Source organism: Dermacentor variabilis, chromosome 3 (genome assembly GCF_050947875.1).
Source record: "Dermacentor variabilis isolate Ectoservices chromosome 3, ASM5094787v1, whole genome shotgun sequence".
NCBI lineage: Eukaryota > Metazoa > Arthropoda > Arachnida > Ixodida > Ixodidae > Dermacentor > Dermacentor variabilis.
Genome location: NC_134570.1, coordinates 12,221,528 through 12,245,778, shown reverse-complemented (window position 1 = coordinate 12,245,778; position 24,251 = coordinate 12,221,528). Strand labels below are relative to the sequence as shown.

The following is a 24,251-nucleotide window of genomic DNA, read 5'->3' as shown; positions in this document are numbered from 1 at the left end:
ACGGAACTGCAAGTAGATGTGTTCTTCAAAAATTTAGTACTTATAGTATTGTAACCTGGGGAAGTCTGATATTTTAAATTGGCAGTGAGTCGCGCAACACCAGATGTATCAATGACTGGGATCCATGACTGAGTAATTATACTGACTCATAAAAGGTAAATGGGAGCTAGATAATGGCGAGAAGTTTTTGTTGAACCCTGTGTTTAAAACCGAAGCACAGGAGTGAGCAGGGACAGGTTCACTGGAAGTATCATTCAATGTGATGCTTTTGTCGGCAGGAGGGTTAACTAAGCCCCAGAATTTCGATACATTGGTGCTTAGCAATGATGGAAGGACATTAGTTTGGAAATTAAACTTGGCAACCTTCAATGCATTGACGTACTCATCAGAAGCAGTTTTATATTTTGCTCTGTGTGATTCACTCGGTGTCTGATTAGCTAGTCGATAAAGACGTTCTTTCCTGTTTGATAAACGTTGTATATGGCTATTATACCATGGTGCCTGGGGATTAGAAGTTATTGTGTGGACAGGAATGTATTTTACTGTTAGGCATTCGACTTCAGCTGCAAACATGTTCCAGTTAGACTGGACAGAACGGTCATTAATACCATGAATAAAGACTGCAATAAATTCAGCTAGCTTGTTGTTTATGGCATCAAAGTTAGCTCTCTTGTAGTTGTGTATGGCTTTCTTCATTTAGCTAGTTTGAACAGAAGGTGCAGAAAGAGTAAAGGGCAGCAGTGCATGATCACTGATACGTGGTAGATGTATTACCGAAGAGGCAAGGTCAATGCTTGAAGTCAAGATTAAATCTAATACATTCGCTGAGTTAGGTGATGTTCTAGTTGGTTTGGTCATGAGCTGCGAGAGTGAAAAAACAGAACACAAATCTAGGAAACTGCTTGCCTCGGTCAAAAATGCTCCTGTGGCGTGATTTCTTTGCAGAATTGTCAGCACAATACGGATGGTCCAAGCTGTGAAACCTGCAAACGAGGTTTTTATGGTGACGCAAGGCGAGGTATGCCAAGTGATTGCCAGCCTTGTCCATGCCCGATGGTTGATGTACCTGGACAGTAAGCACAAAGCTTTGCTTTTGTCTCATGCATGGTCTTTGCTTGCCATTCAGTATGTGCTTATGATTCCTTTACTACTTAACGTGGAGATCTGGCATAACTGTTTAAGAAAAGCAATGTAATTCCAGTGTGTACACATCTCCAATTTCTTTGCATCATGATATGCAAGCTTTCAACTTGTTGGAAGCCGGTGATCACCAATTGATCGTCGAGTGTTGGTCCACCCACCACATTAGCTCCACGCAGCAGTGACAGCATTGTGCTGATGAAGCTCATGTTCTAATGAAGGCAGAAAGTGAAAATTCTCATGTGTGCAGGTTCACTTCAATCAATATTAAGCAGCACCAGATGATAAAAATCAATCCAGAGCAATCACTATGGAGTTCCCCACAGCCGCGATGTGGGTTTGGCTCATTAAACCCCATAATTTATTATTATTCAACACGTAAGCATAAAGCAAAAATTGACCAGCAGGCAAGTACCACATTCTGATCCAAAATGGTAAAGTAATAGCTTGTGCACACTATACCCAACCCAGCGTGAGTCTGTTCTACATAACAGACTAAATACAATTTATTTGCATTGCGTTATTTATTAAGACTTTATCCTTTGGGCACGGACAGGCATGGAAAGGATGCACTGCTAGAAACAGCAGACAGGCTTCCCACACAAGAGCAACCTTTGTAAAATATGCTTCAGGTTGAAGATAATTTCCCATAACCATGTGCTGAGTGAGTGGCACATGAGGCTGGATATAAAGAACTAATAAAGCGTAATACATGAATTGTCCCTCTTGAATGATTTGGCCTCTTGTCATTTATCAGCAGGCTGAAATTTGAGATCTCTCTATACGTCTCCGCTGACACCTGGCACAACATGGCAACTATGCTTCAGTTTTCAGAAAGACAGTAGTGAGGTGATGTAAGCAACAGAATACAGCAAATTTATTGCAGAACAGCCTAGCAGGCAGTGCTTGCACTGATGTGGGTTTTGTGCGTATGCTCTAGCGATCCCAAATTTTGCTTCCCCACAGCATTGTGTTGCAGGAGTGAATTATTGATTACATGAGAAGATGCAGGTCCACTAGCTAGTACATTTTGCGTGTACAATTTTCATTAATCTTATAACAATGTATAGTCATTCGATGTGATGTAAAATTTGAAACACATATTATTGCATTTCTTCTGACATTTCTTTTATATAACATTTTTTACTTTGTCATTTAAAGTAATTGATTTTTTTTCTTCTGCACTCTATGATATGAAAGCATCTTGAGGTACATCATTATATATTCCTCATCAGGCAAAAGTTGTGCAACCTTGTGAAATTAAACTCTTTACTTCTTGTTGTGAAATGCCTTATGCTGTATCAGTATACTTTGTAAAATGGCTGAGCCTCTGAGCTGCACTTCTATACTGAAATTATTCTGCAAGAGCTCATTTATAAAAAACTGATATTTGGCTTGAAACTGGCATTTTTGTTAAAGATAACGCTGAAGTGTACAATTAATATTGGCCTAATTATGACTCTACAAGTTCTCACAAATAATTGTACATAGTAGACAGAATGCCTTCAATTACAGTGCAAGTATTGTGAACCATTTAGTTGGTTTGCGCTTTAACCCATGCAGTCTAGTTGTATGCAGTCAACCCTGTATTTTATGATGTGGTTTTGTTCCTAAACTAAACTGCATGATGCATGCAGATGCAATTTGGCCATGCTAACTAAATTTCCAGCACCAGATGATGATGTATGATGACAATGTTGTATTTTTATCATATAATATGATGTAATTATGATAACATATGCATTTGTACTGAAAAAATTAAGGTACACTACATTTGTTAGAAAATTTTGTTATTGTGTGGCAACACTAGAACAAAAGCGTGGCAGTTTGGGCAAATTGGTATGTCATGACTGTTTTAGGCTTGTAGCGCAGCTCAGAAAGAGCAAAAAAGGAAGGAGGTAGGGGTAATCAAAGGGAACGGAAGCACTCACTCTGTTTTCCGTTCCCTTTGATTACCCCTACCTCCTTCCTTTTTTGCTCTTTCTGAGCTGCGCTACAAGCCTAAAACAGTCAACATTAGAACAAACATGGGCAGCACAGTGGTTTATCCTGCTCTTATAGGACAAGATCATAAGTAAGCACAAAAATGTGCAATTATTTTTTTAATTAGCTTTCACGATCACATTTCATAATTTTAAAAAATCCATGCTGTTGTTATCTCATTCGTTAGCATCTAAGTAATTTTTGTGCTGCATTGCTTACCATGATACCTATTACACAGTTGCCTAAACATATGTCTGATTGACATGACAATAATTTTGGGGGAAGTGAATATAATAGATCAGATACATGTATCTGCTCTGAATCTGTATTAGCATGGTCAATATTGCCATAGAGCTTGTAACCTACTTGTAGCAAACCTGTGTGTTGTACTGTACATGTATTGTAGCATTCAAACAGTGTGTTGCCATGCTATAGCATAGCCCGGTAGTGCTCCTTTCCAGCATGCTTGCATAAAGGCTGCATTCCCAACACCTTGCTCTCTCTCTCTTCCGCCCTGCCCATTCCTTGTTCAGCCTTATGACCTCCTGGATTGCTGGTTTCCCCTCAGAATGGTAACCTCCTCCTTTCCTACTAACATAACTCTCCCCTGTGTGCTTCTTAGTGGGCTAGTACTTCATCTCTGCCCACTAACACCCTGCACAAAGGGTCTCTGACATGGTTTTCCAGGTTACTGTCAACCCTGCAGGTTTGGTCTGCAACCATATATTTTTTATTTAGAGCGGAAATAACTTATTGTAGAAAGTGCCATTCTGCAACTTCGGGGAGACAGCATGGAAGTAGGCAGATGTTACTTGCATGTGCAGATCAGTGTCCAATTTACTTGCAAACAATATTTCGCTAACTGCCTTCTTGGTTATTCTCTTTAGTGCTGAAACCAGGCAGCAATGAAGTAATAATCAATTAGCAGAAATTATGAGATGTTCACTAAGTTCAACATATCCACCCCCGAAATGGGCTGCAGAATGCATTGTTCTAGTTAGTTTTGTCCAATAGTGGCTGAGGAAGGCTTTTGGGGCAATGTTGAGATGACCACCAATGTATAATGTAATATAATTTAGGAACAAATAATTAAACACTACTGTAAATCACAGAATTTGTGCTAAATGAACATGATTTCATTAATGTTTGACTTCAGTTCCAGTTGCAATAGAAAAATGCTCGAAAGTACTTTGTTAAATAGTTATTTAGTGGAGCATACTTAATTAGCCAACTGATCATTGTGATCTTGGAAGTAATGTCTGCATATTCAAGTAAATCGCCTGAAGTGGAAGAATTGCACAATCTGCCCAAGGCAAGCTTTCAAAAAATTCTTAGATAAAAAAATACAATTAACAGATGGTATCCACAAGCATGATTTTCAAAACCAAGCTTCTTCAATGTATCAAAACTTGTTAGATCCTCATGTTTCTTGGAATTCTAGTTATTTCAGAATTCTTTCCACACATTTGTATTGCATGTATATGCAGTGCAGAAAGTAATATTTTCTTTCACTATTGACTGCACCATATCATTTCTTGGTGCTCTTTGGCCTTCATTGGCCCTTGTGCCACAAAACACCATGTATCATCGTCAATATTTCCTTTCTAGCGCAGTCAATTATTGCATGGAGCAACAGTTAAAAGGAGATGCTTATCTACATTTTATTTCATTCTGGTAGATGCAAGGACTCATGACATCTCAGTGTTTTATTGTGAACCTTTAAAAATGTAATTCTAATCATAGGCATTAATCTCTGCATGTGTGTGGTATAGTTGTACGTCCTGCAAAATAACCTTCAAAAACAACCTCGGCGTCCTATAAAGTTCTGTGCGCCTTCCATGACGATGTAGCTGTTTGGCGCAAACTTTATTTTGTGCTGGGCTACTAGCTTGTTAATATATCTTAATAAAACAATTTGTTGACTGTTACACATGCTGACTTTTTTTTGCAAGTTTTCACCAATGTCCTGCATGTGCTAAACATTCTTTAAGGAGGATGCCATTAAAAAAATGAATCTGCAAAGCCACCAGCAATAAAACAAAAAGAGATGTTCATTCAAAATTTTTCTACAAAGCTACTTCTAATGTGCAACTAGCCTAAAGCCACAAACAAGTATTAAAGCATCTTCTGGTCTTCAAAATGAAAAATATGTTTGATATGCTGCACCAATCTTCTGAATTGTTTTTACTAAAGTGGATGTTTCATCACTTATGTGGGAAAGGTAAAGGAATGAGTTTTCACTGAAAGGAAGCAACTCTTCTTTTAACACAACCTATATTGCCAGCTTACCATTATCATTGAAAATAAAGGTGTACAACCAATGCATTCTACCGGGGCTAACATATGGGACAGATACTTGGAGACTTATAAAGAAGCTTTAAAACAAGTTAAGGACCATGCAAAGGGTGATGGAATGAAGAATGTTAGGCGTAAAGTTAAGAGACAGGAAGAGAGCAAACAGGGATAGCCAATATTCTAATTCACATTAAGAGAAAGAAAAGTGGAGCTGGACAGGTCATGTAACGTGCAGGTTAGATAACTGGTGGGCCATTAGAGTTACAGAATGGGTGCCAAGAGAATGGAAGTGCAGTCGAGGATAGCAGAAGACTAGGTGGGTGATGAAATTATGGAATTTACAGGCGCTAGCTGGAATCTGTTGGAAGAAGTGAATGTACATTATAAGTTGCTGAATTTTGCACTTTACACGAAATGCAACCTACACAGGACTTGATCATCTCATGGTGTTGATGGCTGTTTGTGTTGTTCACTTAACCAGCCCACTTGTGTAGAGGTCACAGAAAATCTTGAGAAATCTGCATGAAGTGACTTCAGTATGAAATCTTAGTTACAGAGTCCTCTTGCAATGCTGACATGTATTCTTGCATTTCAAAAAGGTGTTTCAGCAATGACTTGACTGTCTCAAATAATTAAAAATGAGGAACTTAAGGAAAAATTATAAATTTTTATTGGCCCAGATTTATAGCAGTAGCAGACATCTGAATTTGTGTGATGTTGGCAGTAAGGCCAATAAGTATGTAGTCACTTGAGAGCCCACACTGCAATTATGGAATAGAATCTGGCCAATGTTCAAGGCATGTCGACTTAGTAGGAATTCTGAGACCAGCACCAGTTTTGGAATTCCACAAAGAAACTTTTGTTGAAGTGCATTGGTGCTTCACCTGTAATTTTCCGAGAAAGCCATCCTTATAGACTGCAGGACAAAATTATGCCCAGCACCAATTTATTTCATGGCAGATCTTGGCAATGTGTCATGAGTGGTGTCAGACTCTGCACTCTTTCAATATTAACATGTCTTAAGAAATGACCAGCTTTCTTGGACCAGTCTCACCCTTTCAGCGCACATGTGTAATGACCCTGCCAATGCCACCTGTAACTGCCACAATGGCAGTAGTCAGGCAACTTCCTCCACTGTATATTGGTTACTGTAAGCACAGCTGTTTATTTGGAAGAAGCCATCATGCATACACTCGACATATTAGTGCTGTTGCTTAGTGGTTCCAATGCAGTTTTATCTTGCTGAGGTTATGGAATCAGTTTACCGAGTGTGCATGGAAGTAATTTGCATGGATGAACTCAATGTATAAGCTAAATGAATACATTTGTAAAAAAGTACTAATATTAATGTGACTAGATATGAGCTTTTTGCATTAGCACTGCCACTTCTGCCTGATAGATTCGTACTTGATTCACAATGCATGCTCCTCTTCTAGGTTTTCACCAACCTGTGTGTTGGAGGCTGATGGCCAAGTGACCTGCAACTCGTGTCCAATTGGTTTTGAAGGCAGGCGTTGTGAACGCTGTGCTCCAGGATATGAGCGGTACCCACCTGGCTCTGTTGATGGATCTTGTCACTTAAAAGGTGTGTCCAATTTATGTGTTTTCCGTATGTGAACAATGTTAATTTTTTAACTGCTTAACACTTGTGTAGATATGTTTACTGAACAGAAATTAGACTGGCTTTCTGTATCAGTGCATAACATTACTGGCATTGTAAGTTACTGTGTTCTTAATTTCATTACAGTAGTGCAGTGCACTGCATGAGAAATTGTTACGTGTTTTGGCCACATTGCACATGTCACTTTCTGCACTAGGCAAGAAAAGGGGCAACTATAGGCTAGTTTGGCAAGCAAGCATGAAGCACTTGTCCTTCTGGACAGTTCATATCTTAATAAGGGAAGTATTCATATTTTATGTACAGAGTCTCAAGGCTTTACATGGCAAAAGAGTGCCCTGACATGAGCATTGCTCCGTAAAAAAAACATTGCAAGACAACTGGTGTCAGAACATTGACACCTTTGTTGACAGAAGTCAGGGCCCATATTCACAGAACGACACTAAGAGTGTTTGTGCCAGCCAATAATGATGTAGGACATATTATTAGCGAAGGCAATCAGCCAATGGAAAACAGCACTTACAAACAAAAACTTTATGAATTCGGCCCCAGAATTCTAAATTGTCGCTTCTCTCCTGTCTTACTACACTTTCATATCTTTGATACCCTGAGTAGCAGACTGATATGATCTTAATTTTATGCAGTTTTTTCCTATGTGCAGTGACTTTGTCAAATTTTTTCTTCCCTTTTTGTTGGCTTGGACTTAAGTTCATATGAGCAAATAGCTGAGTGCCATTGCCTGCTACTCTCAGTTTCATTTGACATGTCTGTGTAGTGTTCTAAGTGGGAAAATTACAGGAAAATGTGGTTGGCTGTTCATGCATTTTTTTTTTCAGAATGTGAACCTGGCCAGTTCCAGTGCGGTGATGGGTCATGCATAGATTTCAGGAGAAGGTGTGATGGTCATTATGACTGTAATGATTACACTGATGAACAGAACTGTGGTAAGTAATTTTTCATCTGTACGGGCAAATTATTACTCTAGGCTTAATTAATTCAAGCTATTTGGAATTGCAGATTCATTCATTCATCTAATACAATGTCTGACAGAACTAATATTTAACAAATAAAAAAGCTGGGCATAATAAAACTAACTTTGAGCCAGTTCTTCTTGTGACCTTAGTCTGTATGTGTATGTGTGCACCTTCCACTTAAGTTCGCAGGTTGCAAAGGTCCTAAAAACTCTAAATTTCTTAACAGACCTGGTGCACATTTTGGAATGGAGAATAACTACGTAGGAGCCATAGTATGTCTGTGTGGTGCAGCGCAAAGGGGCACAAGGGACACAGAAAAATGAGGACAAGCACTGTCCCACTTTGCCTTTGCACCACACAGCCTCATGGAAAACCAACTAACCCAAACCATCGCCCTTGTAATATGGCATCGAATTCTGGCTGTATGCTTTGTCAGAGAAATTTGACATTTTAGTGGTGACCATATTCAAAATTTTTTTTCCAGTACTTGGACACATATAATTAGTCACTGAGTTGCTTGTGGCACAAGCTGAATCAGTGCTCTACAGTGGGCCATGTCTAAAAAAAAAGTACTTCATGCTCTCCTAAATTTAATTTAGCCATACTTTTCTATATGTGTAAAGCAAAGCATTGTTTTTCTTATTTGCGCCAGTTCGGTTGTGGTTGCAAAAGCTTTTCTTATTTGAGGAAAGTTGTTGGAGTCAAAACAGTGCAAAAACACAGGATGAAGGCTGAAGGCAAAAACGATGCTGACCTGCTGTTAATGTTTATTGCGTTCTATGCTCTCAAAATTAATACTCTGGAAATGGGGCAGTACATAGAGAAGAAAAATCTTGACGAAGTGATTACATGTGACTTCCTATTAATTGTCACTGACCCAGCCATATGCATGCAAATTTGTTTAAAAAATTGACCTCTTTATCAAACAGATGAACTAAAAGTGCACTAATGCATGCTTTGTCTTCATTATTTTGTACGCATCACAGATTTTAAATATTATCTGGCTTTTATACTTTCTTGGAATAGTTGTGTTGCTGAAATCAGGAGAGTACCCACAATCTTTGCAGTGCAGTGTTATGCTACTGCCTGCTCCAGATTCTAAAAAGTTTGTGTGCAGGCTGCTGTTGATGCAGTGGTTCGGTTGTTCCATTTAGGTTCTGCCAGTGGACTGCAGTGTATGCTGCTTCAGTGGCACTGGTGACATATTTTTGTTTATCGTGCATGAGGAAGGTTTTGGATCATAAAAACTTCTGCACATTTTGCTCTACTTGTTCAGAGTGGAAATAAGCATGCACACGTCATGCCCCACCATCCTCTTGAACCTGCCTACTCCATTGTGCACATACAGACTAAACCTGCCACTGCACTGCAAAGTTTGTGGGTGCTCTCCTGATCACGGCAACACAACAATTTTGAGAAAGTATAGAATCCAGAGAAATTGTGAAGCATAAAGGATAACAAAAGGTGGCTCAGAATGCATTAGCACATTTTTAGTTAATCTGTTTGATAAAGAGGTAGATCTTTTTTTTTTTAATCTTGTCTACATTCACAATAGGTTAGTGAAACTTAATATGAAATGGCTTGTAATCGCCCTGCCCACTTTCTTCCCCTTGTGTTACTTCCCTTTCCAGCATACTTATATTCTGTGTGTGGTGTGCAATAAACGTTAGTTGCAGATCAGCACTGTGTTGTTCCTCTTGCTTCATTCCAAGCTTTTGTGCTATTTTGACTCTGAAATGTATGAGCTATCGCATTTCAATGCCCCCGTTGTTGTTGGAGGTAACAAGTTTCAACTCAAATTAGGGGCTTTGAAGATGAGTAACCCTGAATAACATAGGAAACATAGTGTACAATAAAGTTCATTTGTTCAAATTTACTGAATGCAAGAAATGGTGAAGTGTATATTAGTGGAAGCACTTCGTAGTTGTGCAATGGGCAGTCTTTGTGCTGCAATACTGGCACTGCTTTTCTAATAATGAGACAACTTTGTGTTGGTATGACCTTGCTGTCCACTCTGTAAATATAAATGACATAGAGATAGCTGACAGAGCTTTTACTAAACAGCTATCTCCTACACAGCTTGCTGATCACTTAAAATGTATCATCATGCATTACTTTTTTTTAATGCAGTGCTTTATCATACCTCATCAAGCTAACATTATTTGATGACTCTTTATAAAGCTGCAGTTCCTCACTTGCTTTAGAACATCAATATTTTCTGTACATTTTAACAGCTACCTGCCTTGTGTACTATTTTTCTCATTAACCAAATTTTTTTTATGGCCAAGGCTCATTACTGTAATAAATATCTTTTGTTGCTCTAGCAGCATCTGAGTGGTGCTTGTTCATCTCAAGTGAGGAATCTGTTTTCGTGCTTTTCCTCCTGTGGGTTTTCTTCCTGCCATGCCCTCTGTGAAGCGTCTCACTGACTCTTGCTGTTCTCACTCCTAGCATGTGGTTATAACCAATTCAGATGTCCTGATGGAACTTGCCTCAGTGTTCGCAAAAGGTGTGACGGCAAGGCAGACTGCATAGACATGTCTGATGAGAGCAATTGTGGTGTGTGGAATCCCGCTTACTAACCTTGAGCATGTGAGGATGCTGTGTACCTAATGGCATGCTTATTTAGCACAAAATTCTAGTTGGTCTTGTCTGCTCCCATTTTTTTTCTTTAACTTAATTTGAGATATAAACATATTAATGATGATAGATTCATTTTACTTGAAATTATTATAGTAATGTCTCACACTTTAATTTGTTTTGTGTAAATAAACCATACCATGTTCAGTTTACTCTACAGAAAAAAAAAAGATATTCTATAGCAATTTCAATCTGGATAATAAAACTCTAGGTGTTCTCACTTAGCTGGATCTTGTAATCGCACCACACTATAATATGTTGCTTTTATTTGTGATCATACCAAGGAGATTGAAAATACAGCATTTTTATATATCAGGTACTGATTTGTAAAACATATACTAAATATCAGTTTTTCTTTCTCTATTGCACATTGCTTCAGTTGCACGCATGATTGCATGCACATTTCTTACTCATGCTTTGACATTTGTACTTCAAATAACTGCTCATAGACACGTCCTGAGTAGGCATTTTCACTACTTTAACTTATGTGCAGGCATAATGCATAAATTTCACATGTATTATCCAAATTCCACTACTGCTTCTTACTTTGACATTGATGTGGTGCATTTTGGTTCACATGACAGCCTTATTTCTTCAATATTTGTGAGTCTTTTGTTGAATGGTAGATCACGACAGTTACCAATTAAAAATGCAACTTTTCTAATTAAAGTTCACATTATATGTTATATAAAAAGACTACAATGCAAAGTCTTGCATATCTGAAATCGGGCTTGCAACATGGTAAATCAAATTGCTATGTAAGCATGATGGAAACAGTGCAAGGAAACGTCACACAAGAATGAAGAAGGGACACACAAAAGCACTATAGTACTCTGGCTGAGTAAAATAACTTTGTAGCAGGAGACTTGCTCATGGTTTGTCTTATTTTAAAGCTCGATGTTGATTGTTTTTACATACTATAAGCTGTTAGTACATTGCACATGCTATTGCTGATTTGTCTTAACTGTCGTAGTTAGTGTTAACCACAATTGTAGATTATTATTTTGCATCCACCAAGTTAACTATATACATCCTATATGTGCACAGTGGTGTTTATGTAGCCATGATTAACATTATTATGTTTATGTGGGACAAAATAGTGGCATCCGGCTGCTAACTTTGGTGGAAAATGTGCATTCTCACCAGGTGCACCACAGTGCGATACAGCTGGCAGCTTGAGTCCACAACGAAGCCCATCAACTGGCCTGTGTCAGTGCAAGGTATGTTTGTGTGCACAGCATCAGGCACTGCTCGCATATCTTTTACATCACCTTATTCACCTTTTTGGCCCAGCCTCGGCCTTAACAATTGTGCAAGAACTATACAGAGCAACCAGTATTTATCTCCTCCTCTGGCAAAACTACTCCAGCTCGGCCCACTTGGCACTCTAGGGTGTGCACTGCAGAGTGAAAGAGCGATGTCCAAGCCCAAGATTCAACTCTTGCAAACCAGACTGCTTACGTTCCTTGTGGCAGCATTGCAAACAAAAGGAATGCACATATATAAAGCTCCATGAAGAGCTTTTAGCTCAAGTGTGAACTTAGCCATTTGTGTCTGACCAGGATTCGCTTTGTAGCACTGCTCACGCTGCGTTGTAGGATGGGAAATAGCTGATCCCCAATACTTGTCATTGATTGTGGGCTCACATGCTTTCTGTACAGCCAGATCACAAAGTGATTGTGAGGGTAGATACTTTTGTTTGCTGGTATGGCACTTCTTTGATTTGCACTGATACAAACTAGTCATAGGCCCCTGTTGAATTTCCCACGCTCTTCCTACATGAAAGGAGAGGATGATCTTGGGGCCAGGGAGCGCGTGAGCACATTCAAAGAGAGACCGGGAGCCATATTTTACGTTCTGGGCTCAGGTGGATGCTAATAAACTCCTATCTGAGTCTTAAGTCTGTGTCAACTGTTCGGTGTGTGCCACATATTCTATACCCGTTTTTGACCAACTTTTCCAGAATCTAAAGCTTCTTACACATTGCACCGAAGTGAAAGCTGTATTTTTGCTTCTAACAAGCTGAACTAGCTTTGTAAGCTTACAGGCTTGAAAAAAGACCTGTTGGGTATATGATGCCACAAGCACAAGGATAACAGCGAGTTTATTTGGGCTGGTTGATACACGTAGTTAAACAACTTTAAACAGTACAACACACGAAGCAGCAAAAGAAAACTGCAAGTCCTGTGATTCTCTTTCTGTGTCCTGTGTTGCATTGCTAAAAGCTGCTGTTAAGCACAATGATAAGTTCGTTAAGCACACAATAAACTAGATGTACTTGAGTCTCCTCGTGTCATGGTAAGCACTACACATTGGGCCAGTACCTTAATGATAGCCTAAGGAGAGAGAGAGAATAAACATGTTTATTGCATAAATAAAGCTTTGGAGAGGCGTCCTCATTCCAGAATGCCTTGAGCTCGGGCCGTGTCCTGGGCCCCTGCAATCTGCCATAACTGATCCTCGAGGTCGGAGCTGGCCAAGGCTCTCTCCCAAAGCTCATTGGTTTGGTAAAGGTTTGGAGGATGTAATGGTGCCTGTCTGCAACCCTCTAGGGACCCGGTTTCTGTGCAGAAGCGGCTATGTGTAGGGGCTATCAGGCGATTTCTGGTTGGGTGGGGGAATGTATTAACTTGTAGAGTTCGAAGGAATCGCTCATGCTCTCTAGGTAGTGACTTGTGTGGGGGTGCATATGTTCTGCGGGCTAGCTTGTAATGTTGTGTGATATCTTGGTACAAGACTAGAAGGTGCATGCGCTCGGGTTCAAATTCCTCGGCGTCAGCTCGGTGGGTCAAATCTTGAGCCACATGGTTGGCGACCTCGTTGCCAGGAATGGCATGATGAGCTGGCACCCAGATCATCTCGTAGGCGGCTTTTGACTGATGATTTTAAGCTTATTGGCATGAATTCTGCTGCTAGCGAAGCTGCAACACGCTTGTTGAGAGTCGGTCACTATGACTTCAACCACTGTTTGGGAGAGCACGAGGGGCTATGGCCGCTTCCTTGACTTAGAGGGGATTGTTTTGGGGGAGTGAAATTCTGATGTTCTTTGTTGACGATTACAATGTCTGTTGTGGTTGCACATCTGGGGTAAGAACCCGCATCCATGTAGGCTGTAAGGGTTGACTCCTGTATTGCTTGTGTATGGCCCAGGCCTGGGCCTGCCTTCGCTGTGCGTGGTGCACTGTGTGTGTGTTGTGAGGTTGGGGATGTACGATGTTGCTCTGGATAGCATGGGGTAAGCTTACAGTCTGAGGCAGCAGATGGCTGAGCGGGGCAGAGAGCCCCAGGCATAAGAGGATGGATCTCCTCGCTTCCGTAACCACCAACCTTGTTCACTGGCTGGATAAATGTGCTTGGATCAGCTCCTTGGCCGTTGTTGTGTACTCCCAGTCGTAGTAGGCATTCTGTGGACATCAGGCCCATCACCTGCTTATATGAATTCTGAGCATTGTGTTTATTTTCTGGAATTCTGGCACTTAAGTAGTGCATATGAAATGGCGTAAGTTACTCAAGACACATCAAAGGCTTGGACAAGACAAAGCATGTCCGCTTCCCCCATGCCACTTGTCTTGGTTGTTATTTGCCAGATCATGTGCGTAACTTGGGATGTTGTATTCTTAACAAACAAATGTCGAAACCCAGCCTTCGAAGATGCATGCACAAGAAGAGAGAAAAAGACAACCACACACACTGGGACTAGCAACAGAGTTTAATGAAACTCTTGGTTCGAAAAGAAAAGAAAATCAACATGTGCATGTGCCATACAAACCAAGGCAGTCGTCAAAAAACATAGAAACCTTAAAAATCAATGGTGAATGACACATTTTAAAGGCGGCATTTTTGCCAGTTCTTTGCAAGACAGCAATACAGAGGGTGCACTCACGCACTGATTGTGACCGTGTTTTTGGATTTGGTAAGCTTCAATGACTTCCCTCTCGCATTTCGTGGCTCCCCTACCAGTAATTTGGGTGTCTTCATAAACAGGATGGCAAGAGCAGCTTCGGCAGGTAGCGAGCGAGTTTGCCCCTCCACCTGAAGTCGCAGACATTTCATGTTCTTTTAAGCAAACATTGACACAGTGTCCTGTCTGTCTGATGTACACTCTACCACATGACAATGGTATGCGATAAACATACATTCTGATGTATAAACAAACATCTGATGTATAATGGTGAGACACCTTTATACATCAGATTAGCAACATATCAGAAAGCAAAGGAATTTCAACAACTAACACAGTTCTTGGTATTAAGAAATGGATGTTTAAGCATCGCAAAACAAGATTTTGTTTTTAGCTGAACCTGAAGATTGTTCCATAAAAAACAAGTAATACTAGAAAGCAGTCTCTTTCTTTACACATCTTTTACTAGTGGCTTCAAGAACTTACTACAATCATAGACTCTTGTTTTGATATGGGAAGGCATAAAAACTTAATGGTTAAGTGGGATGTTGCTAATAATATAGTTATACACTATCATTGTAATTTTGTAATTTGTTAGCAGGTGTAGAGACATGATTTGGTATTGAGAAAAGAGGGCTTTATTAGAGGTCGCATAATTTGAGTATGAAATAATGCAGATTGTACATTTTTGCTTTTTATTTTTTATTTTATTTGTGCATACTGCAGCATTTAATAAGCACTATAGCAGGAGTGAATTAAGAGAGAAACGTTATACACAGAAAAGTATGATACAACGATGAGCGTGATGTGCTAGGACCATTGATCTTGGATGGGAAATACAAAACTTTGGGGTGAGCATGAGCGAATAGACCTAGGTAAGGAATTCCAGTCTTCTGTGGAATGAGGAAAAATGCTGCATTTAAACATATTAGTGCATGAAAAGAAGGGCATCAAGTTCAAGTTGTGATGCCATCTCAATGATGACTCTGGCGTGAGGTTAGTATAGTGGTTTTTTGAAAGTCTAACAGAACAATTGACGATGCTGTGCAAGAAATCTAATGATGCTGTGTGGCGACGTGAATAGAGCAAAGTTAAATTCAAGGAACAAAGTGCAGAAGAGGGTGAAACGTCACGATCATAATGGTGACATATAAATCTTATGGCTTTTTTCGGAGTTTCTTCTAGCCTGTTAATCTCACACTGCTAATAAGGGTTCCAAACAACAGATGCGTAGTCAACAACAGGACAGATTAGCGATTTATATGACAGTAACTTCGTATCTTTTGGAGAGTTGGATAGTGTACGACATAGGTAACCTAATTTTTTCAGTGCTTTGTTGCAAATGTAATCAATGTGATCAGACCATGACATGTTATGCATAAAAGTGACACCGAGGAACTTATACTCAGATACCTTACACACAGTGCAGTTATTCAAGGCGTAATGAAAAAAAAAGAATGAGAAGATTTTTTACAGAAGGACATAAGAACGGTTTTATCAAAGTTATTGTTCATTTGCCAGGTGCTGCACCAATTGCAAAACCTAGCAAATGACTCTTGGAGGCGGTAATGATCATCAGAAGAGTTAATAACTTCATATAAAACACAATAATTGGCATAAAGATGAATGTTAGAAGAGAAGTTAATAGCAAAACATTTATGCAAATTTAAAGAAGCAGTGGCTCAAGAACGGAGCCCTGGGGCACTGCAGATGTCACATCAATGGCAATAGAGTCGGTCGAGCTATAAGAAACGAACTGGTAACTGGAACGAATGGTAAGTGAAAGAAACCTTGAAATCCAGTTAACCAGTTAAGGATTATTTAGTACAGCATTAAGCTTAGCAAGGAGTTTAGAATGTAATACTGTGTCAAATGCTTTAGAGAAGTCTATATAGATAGCGTCAACCTGGTTGCCAAAATCAAGGTTAGGAAAATGTCATGTGTCAAATGCTTTAGAGAAGTCTATAAAGATAGTGTCAACCTGGTTGCCAAAACCAAGGTTAAGGAAAATGTCATGCGTAAACTCAACTAACTGCGTTGTCGTACTAAAACTGTGCCTAAACCCGTGCTGTATGTTAGATAGCAGATTATGTGATTCCAGGAAAAGCACTGTGCGTTTATGAATGATATGTTCTAAGATTTTGCATGACTGTGGTGTTGAAATCAGTCTGTAGTTCAATGAAGACTGTTTATCGCTGGATTTATAAAGAGGAAGCACTTAATTAGCTAACTTCCATGAGGAAGGAACAGTGGCAGACGATAAATATTTGTTGTATATGACCGTCAGATATTTTGATAACCACAAGAAATAGCAAACCAAGAATGCATTGTGTATCCCATCCAGACTGGTGCATTTCTTGGTATCCAAGTTTGATATGAGGTTGAGAATGCCTTCATTGTTTATGTCAGTGTCAGTGATTGCTTCAGAACAAATTATATTGGTGAGAGAAGGAACAGAGTTGTTATCGGGTACAACTATGGACTGAAAATATTTGTTGAAAGCATCCAATATTACTGACATATCACTGGTGATGTCATTATCAATTTTGAATGAAGTGGGTGAAGCATTGTGAGGCAAAATAGAAGACCAAAATTTATTAGGGTTAGTTCTTAACAGACGGGGCAGTTGAACGCGAAAAAAGAAATCTTTAGCCATTTGCATTTTCAAATTAAGTTCATTTTTTGCTTTGCGAAACCTGTTCACGGTTATGAAATCATTGGTTTGTTTAGAATGCCTAAGCCTGCGGACTCGACGAGATAAATGCAAGATGTTGCGAGTCATCCAGGGAAAGTTAGCATTACTTTTCTTAGTTTTAATGGGCACAAATCGTTGGATACATGACTTGACAAGATCCTCAAAGTAATGAACAAGACAATTTACATCCTGTCTGTCTGACAGAGAGCAAAACGTATTGAAATGATCAGCTAAGAGATCAATAATAGAATTGTCGTCCGCACGAGTTAAATCAGGGAGACTAGTAAACGTATAGGGTGATTTGGAGGTTGGAGAATAGAGTGAAAACAAAACACCTTTACGATCTGAGAATCCATCAATTACTTTGCAAGAGTCCATCCATTTTTCACTAGATCAGCGCTTAAGAAAATGAAGTCGAGGATAAAATTTAACCTAGTTGCACTAGAAAGAAATTGAGTGAGCCCAAAGGACAAGGAAATATTGATTAATTCTTTACAAATTGCTACATCATGACCTGTTGTATTTAGTGATGGCCAGTGAATGCCAGGAGCATTGAAATCACCCATGCAAATAAATAGTGATGAAGCAATGTTAGTCAGGCTCATGAAATTTGCAATAGCATGAAGGACATCAAGCGTAGAACCAGGCAGACGGTATATAACTCTGTGAGGGTATTGGGCCGATGCCTGGCGTAGAATCGCAGGCACGAGACGGTAGGCAACTGTGTAGAGTAGCAGGCATGGGATGATAGGCAACAGTGCGTGGCGGGGAGTGAGAACATGGAAGGGGTGTGCGTGCACGCAGTCGGCATGCAAGGAGCGCGCAAGAATGAATTGAATGAGTGAAGCAATTGGTGGAGCAAGCCATGTGTGGTGCAGCGGGGTGGAACGCAGACTGCATGTGTATGCTTGTGCCGAGGATTGTTCAAAATAAAGAACATGCATGAAAACTCCAGTTACAATACACTGATTATTCAAGAAAATTTTACACCGCACGGTTTATGTATCCGGAGGCAAGGGCAAAACTGAGAAACGAAGATCCGAACAGATAAGCAGTATAATGCCGCCGCCAGTGCTGTGGATCCTGTCTAAGCACATGGCAATGAAACCGGGTGGAGTAAACTCGCAGTCATAAATACTACTATGTAGCCATGACTCAGCGATACCTATAACATGAGGGGAATAAATAGAAATAAGAGACAATAAGTCTGGAAGTTTTTTAATAATACTGCGAGTGTTAATGCTCAAAATGACGAGGTTATCGAGGTGGCCAGAACGATGTCAGGTAGTGGATAAGCCAGAAGTCAGACACAGGCATGCAAGGTAATGGTTGAATAGGTACTTTTACTAATGTGTTTGAACTGTCATCCCAGTTCTAACGAATCTTGTCAATGAACACGTGATGGTATCTTAACTTTATGACAGAGCCATTGTTACAAAAAGGAATTGATGCTTCTCAGATATTTTTCCGAATGCTTCAAAACAGCACATAAAATTTTGCATATGTTGTTCAGGGCACGATAGATGACAACAATGGCTACGGTGGCTGATTTGACTGCAAGAAAGTGAAAGTCATGTAGATAAGAGTAGCACACTTAAGGGACGAAGAGACATTTGATATTGCATTTCATGAAAAACCAACACCAACACTTTGAGCACAAGACTGCCTAGGCATAGAAAAGAATAAGTAGCCTGGGATATTCTGAATTTCATCTGGTTTCAACCAAGTCTCAGAAACAGCCGTGAAATCGAATCGAAAAGAACAAGTGGCTAGGAAGGAGCAAAGAGTGTCAATATTTTTGTGCAAACTCTGCACATTGCACTCTATCAGCGAACAGCAAGAGTTACTGTTGTTGTTATCTAGCTGAATGTGTCAAATGTACCGCTTAGTTCTGCCAGCATTTTAGCAACTGCCTTGACTGTGACCACCATATAAATTTACTGCTTAGTTCTGCCAGCATTTTCACTGTCACCATTTTGTTTCCTTCACTGTCACCATTTACACACAATGCAGAGCAGCCCAGATATTAAGATAATCAGTCTCAAGATATGTGATATATACCTGCAACAGCGAAAACCAAAATTTCAGCCACTGCTCGGGTAGCACATGTGCCTGGCCTGCCCGCAGTTAAGTCCAGGTCCCGGGAACAGAGTACTGTTATAGCCAGACGCTTACCAGGAGGTGTCGCTCTTGTTACTGTGGCATAGCTGTCTTGTCCTAGCTGTGCAATCAATGCCTGCGTAGACACCAGCTTGATCAGTTTCTGGAAGGTATCAAGCAGCAGACAATAATTCTTGTAACAGTGAAGACCAAAATCTGAGCCAGTGCTCATGAAGCGTACGCACCTTGGCAAAATTTATTGTAAGTCAGTACTTTGTGTCATCAATTCCACCAGTTTATCCTGTCTCCCTTTGGTGCACAAATAATTAAAATCGCAGTGTGATGTTGTGTTTCCAATCTGAGTCATACTGTTCAGTTTGATTGCTGTGTGTCCTACATGTACCGTCCATCTTTTCTTAGCCCCTCGTTACAGGAGCCTCATGCGACCAATGCAAGGCAAACTCCTTCCACATTCACCCAAGTTCTCCTCTTGGCTGTGTGGAATGCTTCTGCATGGGCATCACGAAGTCCTGTTCCAGTAGCTTCTACCACAGAGAGCAGGTACACTCATTTTTGCATCATATTATTTCGAAACTGATGAAGTTTCACTAAGCATGCTGTTATTTACTCATTGTTTGAGAGCACTTGGTATTAGTGTATGTGTTACTGTGCTTTGAGCTGAATCTCTTGAAAGTCCTTAATATTTTAGCATCCGTGTATAAGTTTTCTGGCACTGTTAATTTTGTGATGTATTCCTGGAATGGATGAGCAAAAAGAACTACACTGGTTTTTAACACAGTTCATGAGGTCATTTTATGTTTATAGTGAAGCATTTTGAAACAGAGCGAATAAAAATCCTTCAGTTCATTAATTCTCAGTGAAAGGCATCCTAGTGCCTATCATGGTGTTCTAACTCAACTATGGCAAGCTATTTGGAGTGGAAGTTGAAATTTTTCCAAAGTTAAAAATTTGTAACTTTGAGTGAAAGTTAAAATTGAAAAACGAAGCAACAACACGCTACCTCTGCTTTTCAGGAGGTGTTGAGGTTCTCGACTAGCACTGAGGGTGTCCATCTGACAACTTTAGACAGAGCTGCCACAATTGATCGGGGACTGAAACTGGATCCCAGGAGCAAGGAGCTGGTTTATCAGGACTTCACATCACACCCTCGTCAGTCCTACTACTGGCAACTTCCCCAGAGATTCTTGGGTGACAAGGTGAGTCTTTGATGGTAGATAAGTGAATATTAAGTACATCCAAGTGGTCATACTTTATCAAGTATGGACCCACTGTATGGCTGGCCGGTTGGCAATGCCGACGGATGGATTCAGAATGCCTTAAATAGGCAAACAATCCATTAAAAAAAAATTACACACACACATATATATATATATATATATATATATATATATATATATATATATATATATATATATATATATATATATATATATATATATATATATCATTAGAAGTCAACAAACAAATACAGCAAGGACAACGCAGGGGAAATTACTTGCATTTACTAATTGAATTAAAGAAATCATAAATTAATGGAATTGGAATTGGATGAAAAAGCAACTTGTCACAGGTAAGTAGAGCTCAACTGGCGGAGCATCACATGCGTAATGCGATGACGTGGAATATATATATATATATATATATATATATATATATATATATATATATATATATATATATATATATTGTGACCATTTATTAAGCTATTCTTTGTCATCTGTACATGATCATCATCATGTGGGGTTCATATGGGCATCTTCTTTATCATCGCTTGTGGGGCTTTCTTTTGAGTGTGATCGGTGCTTTTGGTGTGGTCGGTTCACTGAATCTACGGTGCGTAATAAACGTCGTGACAACTGCTGCATCACAAGTGTTGGAGTATGCTCTTCAGTCCTCCGTCCTCTGAGTCCTCAACCTCCTGGAGCTTCGATTAGGTCGCCGATTGTGCCACTTGTCCACCAGCTTGTCGCAGGATGAACCGACAGGCACTTCTACATCAACCATCTCGGCCTCGACTACCCCAGCCTCTCCATATTGGCTTGTCTGTGGGCACCAGCGTGACCCCTATCTGTTTGCTGAACTTCTTCGTGAAGATGTCGAGGATTGGCTGGACAACTACGACCGAGTGAGTTCGCCTAACCGTTGGGACGATACATCCAAGCTACGTCACATTGCCTTTTATCTCACAGGAGTAGCGAAGACTTGGTTTTTCAACCATGAGGTTGATTTCACGAACTCGGGCACTTTCAAACAGCATCTCTGACAAATCTTCGGCACACCAGCGGTTCGTTCTGCCCTCACAAAAAAGACGCTTGAAACTCCTAAGCAAAACTCGGGGGATCTTATACGTCGTACATCGAGGATGTGCTTGCTCTTTGTTGACATGTGAACCCGGCCATGATCGAATCGGACAGGGTTCGCCACATCCTCAAGGGCATTGGAGCTATTGCTTTCATTGCGTTAGCCATCAAGAACCCCGCTACCATCGCTGGTATTGTCACTACTTGCCAGTGCCTTGACAAACTCGAACCGGTATGGTTACAGCCAGACACCACTGCAAACACTACCGCCGACGACCCCACATTACGAGCAATGATCCATGCAATAATTCGAGAACTACTATGGTATCTTGGCTTCGCTGCAGGGCCCATGCCTCCTCATGCCTCGGATACCAATCTGTGAGACGTCAAGCAGGAATTGGCGTCTGTGGCTGTTGCAGCATACATGGACCCTCTGGCCCCTAGGGCCCCACCAACGTACGCACGAGTAGCCGCAGCTACTCCAGTCATCGTTCCACCGATGCCTCCAAAACCAACGCTAGCCCGCATAGCTTCCATGACTACCAGTGCACCTACCCAACCCAGCTATCTGCAGTGGCATCCTCATCTCATCTGCTATTACTGTGGCTATTGTGGCCACATAGCATGTTCTTGGCGCAAGCTCCAGCAAGAGGAGCGTCGTGGATATGACGTATACGAACGGGATGACTTTTTGCCCGGAGCTATTTTCCAACGTCTAGGGAGCCTACATGACCAATGCCGTCCTTATGCTCCACCGTGCGGCCACTCTCCATCGCCTACTGTAGCATTTGAGACGGCTCTGATGTACTGTCCTGAAAGGTGCCGCTCGTTGTCACCCCTTCATTGCTTTACATCCCCACTTAGACCTGCTTCTCAATTCACCGAACGTCGTTCAGAAAACTAAATTATGCAGCTTTTGGAGGAAAAGCTGCATCGAACTATAAGACAGAAATTCCTCTATCATGTCCATGCAATAAATATTGGTTCTAGTAGAAGGTGTACAAGTGGAAGCTTTGATAGATGCTGGTGCTAGTGTTTCAGTCATTCACCGTGAATTGTGTTCGCGACTCCGGAAAATTACGACCCCCTATGATGGACCTACACTACTCGCTGCTCAAAGGGCCGCCATTCGACCTACCGCCATGTGCACTGCTCGTATTTCCATCGATGGATTTCTGCATTATGTACAATTTGAAGTGCTAAGTTCGTGTGCCCAGCAACTCATATTGGGATGGAATTTTTTTCCTACAGCCTCTGCCTCCATCTGCTGCTGGCAATGCATTCTCCACATGACCTACATGATCTATTCACTTCAAGCAGATGACGCACCACTTTACTTGGTTGCTGCAGAAGATACCGCACTACCTCCTCGCCATCAGAGAATTGTTACTATCACGTCTGACATCATTGCCCGCGGCGACGTGCTCGTACTACCATCTGCACACTGTCTCGCAAGAGGGATAGCCTTTGCATCAGGGCTGGTACGGTTTGGTAATGGCTCTGCACTTCTCTACGCTACAAACCCGACATCCGAAAAGATTCTCATACCTAAAGGCACCACATTGGCTTGCGCCACTGAATCGGAGTCTATCTCTGTTGTTTCCTTTAAAGCAGCTTCCTCTGAAGTTCCTTCTATTGGGCGGACTGCATCTCCTTCTGCTCTTGCAGCTGCCATCAGTTCCTACCTGACACCTTCACAGTCACGACAGTTGCTTGCTTTGCTCCAAAAACATGAAGCTTCGTTTGATGTGCATTCCACTTCGTTGGGAAAGACTTCGATTACGATGCATCGGATAGAGACATATGGTACATCCATCATGCGCCGTTGACCGTATCGCGTATCGCTAGCTTAGAGGAAAGTCATTGACAAGAACGTCACCGACATGCTCCAATGGAACATAATATGCCCCTCTGTTAGCCATTGGTCATCTGCCATTGTTTTTGTTTTCGTTCGCAAAAAAAAAGATGACTCTGTTCGATTTTGTGTCGACTACTGAGCACTTGACAAGATCACACGTAAGGATGTATACCCTATGCCACGAATAGACGATGCCTTGGATTCCCTGCAGGGTGCCGAGTACTTCTTGGGTCTCGATCTTCGTTCCGGCTACTGGCAGATACCCGTGCATGAAGACGATACAGAGAAAACAGCGTTTTCAACACCAGATGGGCGAATTTAATGTCATGCCATTCGGCCTCTGCAAAGCCTGCAACGTTCAAGCACATGATTGGTACCGTTCTTCTTGGCCTGAAGTGGAAGACTTGCTTGTGCTATCCGGACGATATTGTTGTTTTCTCGTCAACCAGTTTTCTCAGCACCTGAAATGTCTGGACAAAGTTCTCATGTGCCCTGCCAATGCTGGACTTCAGCTAAACACCAAGAAATGCCATTTTGCGAGCAAAACAATCAAGGTGTTAGGTCACATTGTGAGCAAAGACAGCATTTGTCCTGATCCTGACAAGGTTTCAGCAGTTTGGCACTTTCCTCGTCCTGAAAAGACCAGATTTGCATAGTTTCCAAGGCCATGCTTCCTATTTTCGCCGATTCATACGAGACTTCACCTCAATAGCATCACCTCTGCAC

The 24,251-nt window shown here is 40.8% G+C and overlaps 1 protein-coding gene across 27 annotated transcripts in view; it reads left to right on the top strand.

Annotated features, from left to right (window-relative positions):
• trol (terribly reduced optic lobes) overlaps positions 1–24,251 on the top strand; it is a 623,238-nt gene that overhangs the window by 399,666 nt on the left and 199,321 nt on the right. For 23 of the 27 annotated variants that reach the window (XM_075684186.1, XM_075684204.1, XM_075684193.1 and 20 more), the window contains 8 exons: positions 946–1,073; positions 3,657–3,695; positions 6,855–7,003; positions 7,873–7,980; positions 10,462–10,569; positions 11,797–11,870; positions 19,767–19,907; positions 20,381–20,563. In XM_075684186.1, the coding sequence (XP_075540301.1) occupies positions 946–1,073; positions 3,657–3,695; positions 6,855–7,003; positions 7,873–7,980; positions 10,462–10,569; positions 11,797–11,870; positions 19,767–19,907; positions 20,381–20,563 (930 nt within the window). The remainder of the gene's footprint in view (positions 1–945; positions 1,074–3,656; positions 3,696–6,854; positions 7,004–7,872; positions 7,981–10,461; positions 10,570–11,796; positions 11,871–19,766; positions 19,908–20,380; positions 20,564–24,251) is intronic. The other 4 variants (XM_075684184.1, XM_075684208.1, XM_075684201.1 and 1 more) reach the window with 2 other exon arrangements.